This window comes from Colletotrichum abscissum, assembly GCF_030869225.1.
Source record: "Colletotrichum abscissum strain IMI 504890 chromosome Unknown Scaffold_7.1, whole genome shotgun sequence".
NCBI lineage: Eukaryota > Fungi > Ascomycota > Sordariomycetes > Glomerellales > Glomerellaceae > Colletotrichum > Colletotrichum abscissum.
Window position 1 is genome coordinate 1,247,066 of NW_026850514.1, and position 7,166 is coordinate 1,254,231.

Consider the following 7,166-nt stretch of genomic DNA (forward strand, 5'->3'; position numbering starts at 1 on the left):
CGATGCGAGTCCCAACAGTTAGGTTCCTGGGTCCACGGCGCGTCCCAACAACGGCGTGGCCGCAGGACGCCTACCGAGTCTCCGGGCCTTTGATAAGATTTTATCGCCGAGATGAGATCAGTCATCAGAAAATGGATCTGACGTTCAAAATATGAACGCTGATGCTCCCTCCTCGCGAATGTACAGCTGATGCCCAGGTCCTTTGCTCAACTTTTCTCACCAAAGCTTACGTCTGCTCGTTTATTATCTCACTCTTAGTTTATCTCATTGCTCGTGGTGCACGCCCCAAGAAGCCCTCAAAATGGCACCGAAATCAGACCCGTTCCCAGGCTTCACGGCCATCACCGACCAGATTTTCTTTCGCGAAGGTGAACCAGTAACAGAGGGCACGCAGCCATCAGCAGATCACCCAAGGGTCGTCATCATTTACAGCTGGGGCGACGCCATACCAAAACACGTCTCCAAATACGCCGATGGATTCCGCACACTCTTTCCGCACGCAAAACAGATCGCCGTGCTTTCGCCCATTGTCAAAGCCATGAGAGAGGACCTTCAGACCCGCTCCAACAACATGAATCCCATCATCGAAGCCGCCTATCCCTCGACAACGTCCGGAACACCAGACCCCAACGAAGATGCGGTCCTCATGCATGTCATGTCCAACACGGGCGGCATCAACTACGCTGGAACGCTGCACGCCTACCAAGAGAGATTCGGTCGCCCCATGCCGCACCGCCTGTCTAGCTACGACTCGACACCCGGCAGCGTGATCATGACCTGGAACAACCTCAAGCGCTGGTCTCTGGCCATGACCCTTGGCACCGCTGGTTGGTTTCCCTGGCCGTTCGTTGTGACACAGTGCATCATGGGCGTATTCCTCCTTCTGAATCACAGCTTCGAGCACCTCACCGGCCGGGAAAGCGCGCCTGTCTTCAGCGTCGCGGCCATTGGCGACACAAAGTATGTTTCCAAGAGATCCCGCAAACTGTATCTGTATAGCAAGGAGGATCCGCTCATTGGCTGGGAGGATATCGAGGAGAATATGGCCGAGTCGAAGGGCAAGGGCTACGCCTATGATGCGGTGCGTTTCGATGGCAGTGGCCATGTTGGGCATATGCGGATGCATCCTGACCAGTACTGGAACGCTATTGCATCGGCTTGGAAAGAAACGTGAAGTTCCTGAAGGATCTGTAATGAAGGACATATGGTTGGCACTGGTCTTGAGGCGTGTTGTTCCTCCACGTAAAGTTGTCAAATGCACGGTGGGCTCAATTGACCAGGACAAGAGGATATTTCGTCGTGTGCTAAAAGACTCTGCCCGGGCGCGGAAAGAATAGACTTATGATAATAATGAGAATAGATTAAGCAATGATGAGCGGTCACGCCGGGTATGACGTCAATATTTCTTCACCCCATTCTCAACTTATTTACACATGTCGACTTACAGCTTCTTTCCCCTTCTACCCAAGATAGGTCTGTGGCCGAGTATCACAGCTTGCCCTACAGATATTCACCAACAAACATACCCAAAGAAGAGATCCACGCTCGAACACACGATCATGGGCTCCAAAGCCAGCCTGGCGCCCTTGGCATCACTGCGCGTGTCCAAGCACCTCATCCCGGCACATGGACTGTTCCCAAACACAAGCATCCAAAACAAACCCCTATTGATCTATCACTCCGCCTTTTCGTCAACGAGTGTATCAGCCATCGAATCTCGCCTTACCTCCCTTGGTGTCGTCGAGCCGCAATGGCGATATACCATGTACAGCACGAGCCACTTTCACAGTACAACACACGAAGTTCTGAGCATTAGCCATGGGCGCGCTAAGCTTTGTTTTGGGGGCGAAGATAATGAAGGCCGGATCGAGCCTGTAGTTGAGAAGGGCGATGTCATCATTGTACCGGCCGGCGTTTCTCACCGCTTGCTGGATGATTTTGGCAGTGGATTCGAGATGGTCGGAAGTTATCCCAAAGGCTGCCACTGGGATATGTGCTACGGCAAAAGGGGCGAAGAAGGAAAGATTGATGCCATTGCTGAGGTACCGTGGTTTAGCAGAGATCCGATATATGGAGATCATGGGCCAGCAGTAGAGGTTTGATATCTTGTGACAATTTGACAGCCGCAGACTTGCGAATATCAACAGCATTATTGACACATGCATGATCCCAACAAGTTCCAGAACATGACGCGCAACACAAAGTCTTGATGCTAAAGTTACTACCGACAGCAGAATCCGAAATGTGACAAGTATCAGAAGAATAACCCGAACTCCGCTCAGTATGCAGGATGCAGAATATTTGACGCCAAAAGAACACGGATTAACCACATCGACATAGACATTCCGCACCGTCATGGCATCATGCTCTCATAACTCATTACAAACATTCAAACAATGACACCGCATAATGAACATGACCCATAGACATCGGACCACCATTCCCTGATCGGCCGTATAAAGCATTCTGCTCTCACTTCCGTATTGCAGACCAAACACCGACGAGGCCAGCAACCGGCCACGTGATCGCCAGCCTGTCTTTCAATGACTTTCTCCTCCGTTCCTTGCTCACATCAACCGTAATCTTGTCATAAACCGTCGGTAAACTCGTCGCGCTGTACCGATCTCGCAGTTTTGTATACCAATCTTTATCGTACACGTCCCAGAATTGCGACTCGGTGTAGTACGCGTGAGAGTATAACACCTTGCGCCCGCCTAGCTCCATGACCTTCGCCTCGAGATCTCGGTTCTGACGGACGAACCTATCAATCTTCTTTGACGATGCTCCCCACACACCCACATTGAGCATCGGTTGCGGCGTCTCTCCTCCAGGCTCCATCGTGTAGGGGTGGAAGCCGACGGTTTCAGTGGCACGCAGGGGGCACAGCCAGAGTGGCCATATTTCGAGGTTGTCTGCCACGTAGTCGATGAATTCCTGGACTGTGGTGTATGGAAGCGAGAGGTCGTGAACGGTATATTTAAATGTCATTCGGCTGTTGCCGCTTAGGCCGGCTTTGTATAGTGTCCTTGTGTCCATGAGTCGATTCAGAGCCCGGCGAGTGAGTCGATTGAAAGGGACAAAGCCAAAATATTTGAAGGCCAACTCGCCCATCCAGAATGCACCCCGGTCGTACCGAAATAAGTAATCCTGCAGCGGTACATAATCCGGCGTCGGTGTGCCATTTGCGATTCGCTTCCGTGCATGCAGATAGAACCAAGGATCCTTGGATCTGCTGAATGTCTGTGGCTGGCATTTTTCGGGCAGATCATCCGTCATATGACCCGTAACAACAGCGGCGCTCGTCCTCGAAAAGACCAGTCCTTCGACGTAGTCATTGTGCGCCAGATTCGTCTCCCGTTGTATCGCAGCAACGGCTTCCGGAATTGTCGAGTACGAGTGGTAGCTGAGCTTGACGAATTGCTTGGCCTTCAGCAACCGCAGCTCCAGTTTTGTGACGATACCAAGGGTCCCCAGGGCCCCTGCCGCACCCTTGAAGAGATCTGGATTCTCGGTCTTGGAGGCATTGACGACCTCCCCACTCGCGAGAATCATTTCTACAGACTGCACCGTCTGGTCAAAATACCCGTAGCGGAAGGAGCTGCTCTCTCCGGCTGACCCGGCGAAGCCGCCGCCGACAGTGATACCCGGAAACTCCATAACGACAGGTGGGACAAACCCGCACCGATAGGTGGCCGCAACGAGCTGGTCCATGGGGACATTGGGCTCGACTACGGCGACGGCGGCCGCAGTGTCGATGTGCAGAACATGATGCAGCTCGCTGATGTCGACGACGCGCTGGTGGTGGGCGGGCCGGGTGCTGCTGGTGGAACCGTGAAAGATGCGGAAAGGTTCCCGGCGCGAGTGGAAGTCCCTTACGACCTCAGCGATGCGCTTGACAGCTGCGTTATGGTCGTCCATTTGAGTGTGGCCCGGAGCTGGCAGCTAAGAAAGCTGCAGAACGGAAAGTCTGCTGAAGACAAACCTCGAAGCTGCGATCCGACGACAGCTTGGAGATCTGGGGTTCCGGAGAACGGAAAGTCAATTGTCAAGATGTCATTGAGAACGGACGGATGCAACGCTGTGTGGCTAAGGCAAGTTGTAACGGGGATTGTCAGAAGTTGGCTTGACCCACTCCGGACAGCTGGATACACCGTCATTGGGCCTTTTCCACGATGCATTGACGATGACTAAGACAGGGATTTCTTTATTATGAGCGCTAGGATTCGTGACTGACTGACAATCTTAACCCTGCATGATGTTGTAGATTGGACTGAGAACACTGACTCCTTTTGTGGGTTCCTGCTGATATCTGTCGTCATTGAAGCTAGTATGTAGTCTCTATATATCGTTTCCATATCGAAAGTCTTCTTTTCTCGCAATGAATATATCACTTGCCCTCGGCGTCTTTCTTTTCGTCACCCTCCCCAGGAATCTTCTTTAGTCCGACACCAGCAACGCCAATGACACTCGCCGCGGCCATGACAGCAGCAACTATGAATGTCCTGGTGATGGCATGATTATAAACCTGTAGTAGTGTGCCAAATTGGTCCGGAGATACCAAGTCTCTAAGTTGAGTTGCACCCGAGTTTCTAATTGCTTCGGGATCTACCCCTGGGACATTGGAGATTATTCCCGACGTTAACGTGCTTGCGAACACGGCCTGGGCAACTGTGATGGCAGTAGTAGGACCGAAGCATTGGAAGAATAGTACCACCGCCACTCCTATGGCAACGTCGGCCTCTTCCAGACTGCTCTGGACAGCTACCGCTGCTTGCTGTGTCGATGCCCCAATACCAAGCCCGGCGATGACTTGAAAGGGAATCCAGAGGTTCGCGCCTGAAGATATCTTGAGCGTCGAGAGAAGACCAGCGCCAAGAGAGACAAGAATGGTACCAGCGAGCATGAAAGGCTGGTAATAACCCGTCTTTGTGACACCCCAGCCGCTGAGGAAAATGGTGAGGATAAATGCTAGACACAAGGCCAGGTATCGAACACCAGACTCCTCAGGCGTGGCACCCTGAATGGCTTGAAACCAGAGAGGTACCTATAAGAGATGTTAGCTTGTGTTCTGTGCTGAACAGTATTGTTCAAAAAATTGGGTATCATACGTAGTAAACGAGAGTAAAAAAGGCACTGTCCAAGCAAAAGCCGAAAAAGGCCCCAAAGATAATCACACGCGTCTTAGCTAGGCGCGGCGGCACCAGCGCCCTTTCGCCCATCCACCACTGTTCGGCCACGAAGCCGATGACGAGGACGCCGGCGACGACAAAGCATGCAATGGTCCGTTTGTCATCCCACGCGAAAAGCGCGCCTCCGAATTGGAGGGCCAGGAGGAATGAGGTGATCCCTGGCAGTAAGAGGAGCATGCCAAGATAATCCAAGCCCCGGATTTTCTGCAGCCAAGGCCGCCGCTGCTCCTCGGTTGGTGGGGACGACTTGACCAGAAACAACGTCGCGAGAGCAGGTGGTGCGGCGATTGGAAGGTTGATGTAGAAACACCTGATAACGATTTGATATTAGCAAAATAGATGCTGCATGGCGAGCAGATTCAAGCAACGGGATACCACTTACCATCTCCACGTGAGGTAGCTGTTCGTGATAACGCCGCCTACCACCGGCCCGAGAACAGCTGCAACACCATAGACCATACCTATGGCACCTACGTACATCGGCAGATGTTTTGCAGGAAGGGCTGCTGAGATGAGTACCAAGCAGCCGCTTTGGAGGCCAGATGCACCGAGGCCGGCGATAGCGCGTCCGACGATGAAGACTGCTGAGCTCGGGCTCACTGCGCATATGAGGGACCCAATTTCGAAGATGACGAGAGAGATGACGAAAATGATCTTGACATTGAACTGGTTGTACAGGCGCCCGAAGATGAGTTGGAATGCGCAAAGAGTCATTTGATATGCTGAGCCGTACCACTATAAGCTTATTAGCCGTAGTTCGCTGGATTGGAGTCTGTTCATGGAATGCAATGCGACTTACACCAACGTCTGTGAGAGATCCAAACTCATCAGTGATGCGCGGAATGGCTGTCGCAATGATGCCTTCATCGAGGAAAGTACACAAAACACCAAGTGCAATGGCCAGCCAAATGACGAATATCTTCCACCCCGGAAGGCTCTCGCTTTCGTTAGTGTTCGACTCTTCAGAGTTGGATTCGTCAGAATGAGTGCTGCTGTCGAGCACATTGCCCTTTTCCTGCCGGGCATCCATATTAACACCGGCTGTCTCAGGAGCAAGCAATTGTTCAGAAACCATGGGGAAAATCTGAAAAGTTCTACGCTTCAAAAGATGGTAGAGGATCCCAGCATAAGCAGATGCAACGGGACCACCTGGGTGTTCCCTCAGTCGTAATCACTTTTCCAGAGCAGCGAGTTCTGAAGTGCCTTGGTTCCATTTCGAGAATAGCACGGCGGAACCTCAGTAGAAGCCTCGCCCCGCTGCACCGGCTGACCGCCATGAGAGGATTCAAGCCTAGACATGGATCCCATCACACTGCCCCCAACCCGCATCCGGAAGGCCAAAACGAACCTCATGGGTAGACGTTATGGATGTCTGAGGGGTAAGACAAAGCTCGACATTTCTCATGTTCGAAAAATCACGATATCGGCCACCGGGGCGACTCCGCCGCTGCCTTATCGCTGACCACCCCCAGCAAAATGGCGACCACCCCTCTCTCTCAATGGGGCCGAAGGATTCGTGACTGGGCTACTAGTCACCAGCCTCCAGGCACCTGCATCAAGAATCGTTCTTTCAAGCATTTTTCGTCATGGAGAGTGAGGTCGATTATTGGTTCCCGAGGCACAGAAAGAATCTATGCGAACTGGGAAACCCGGAGACCCGCATACGAATCCATGCAAGGCACAGTATGCAACCACTTTAGAATACATGCACTACAAAAGAACCGATGGGGGTCAACAGGATTTCCAGCCTTTCGGGGTGGCGAGGCATCACCGCATCGCTGACGAATGAGTGGGATCACCCACCCAATAATCGGAATTATGTCGCCAAACCAGTTAGCCTTTTGCTCGATATTACCTGAGACTTTAGCATTTTGAGCCTTGGCAGAGACATATGATTCAGGGTAGAGAGTCGAGTAACCAATCGGAACGCGTCCAAGTCGACTCCGGACGTCAAAGAAGGCGCGTAACTGTTGTACA

At 52.3% G+C, this 7,166-nt stretch overlaps 3 protein-coding genes across 3 annotated transcripts; 1 reads left to right on the forward strand and 2 right to left on the reverse strand.

Moving 5' to 3' along the window:
• Window positions 1–202: 202 nt before the first annotated feature.
• CABS01_03923 (uncharacterized protein) lies at window positions 203–2,102 on the forward strand (the record flags this gene model as incomplete). Its single annotated transcript, XM_060537295.1, has 2 exons — window positions 203–1,170; window positions 1,448–2,102. Coding segments are annotated over 2 exons (1,623 nt in total), but the record flags the coding sequence as incomplete, so codon positions are not given.
• Window positions 2,103–2,472: 370 nt separating this feature from the next.
• CABS01_03924 (FAD binding domain-containing protein) lies at window positions 2,473–3,918 on the reverse strand (the record flags this gene model as incomplete). The annotated part of the gene is made up of 1 exon (XM_060537296.1): window positions 2,473–3,918. The coding sequence occupies one exon, from the start codon at window positions 3,916–3,918 to the stop codon at window positions 2,473–2,475; it is 1,446 nt and encodes a 481-aa protein (XP_060391554.1).
• A 469-nt stretch (window positions 3,919–4,387) lies between these two features.
• CABS01_03925 (major facilitator superfamily transporter) lies at window positions 4,388–6,264 on the reverse strand (the record flags this gene model as incomplete). The annotated part of the gene is made up of 4 exons (XM_060537297.1): window positions 4,388–5,044; window positions 5,109–5,499; window positions 5,572–5,924; window positions 5,989–6,264. The coding sequence occupies 4 exons, from the start codon at window positions 6,262–6,264 to the stop codon at window positions 4,388–4,390; spliced, it is 1,677 nt and encodes a 558-aa protein (XP_060391555.1).
• Window positions 6,265–7,166: the final 902 nt, after the last annotated feature.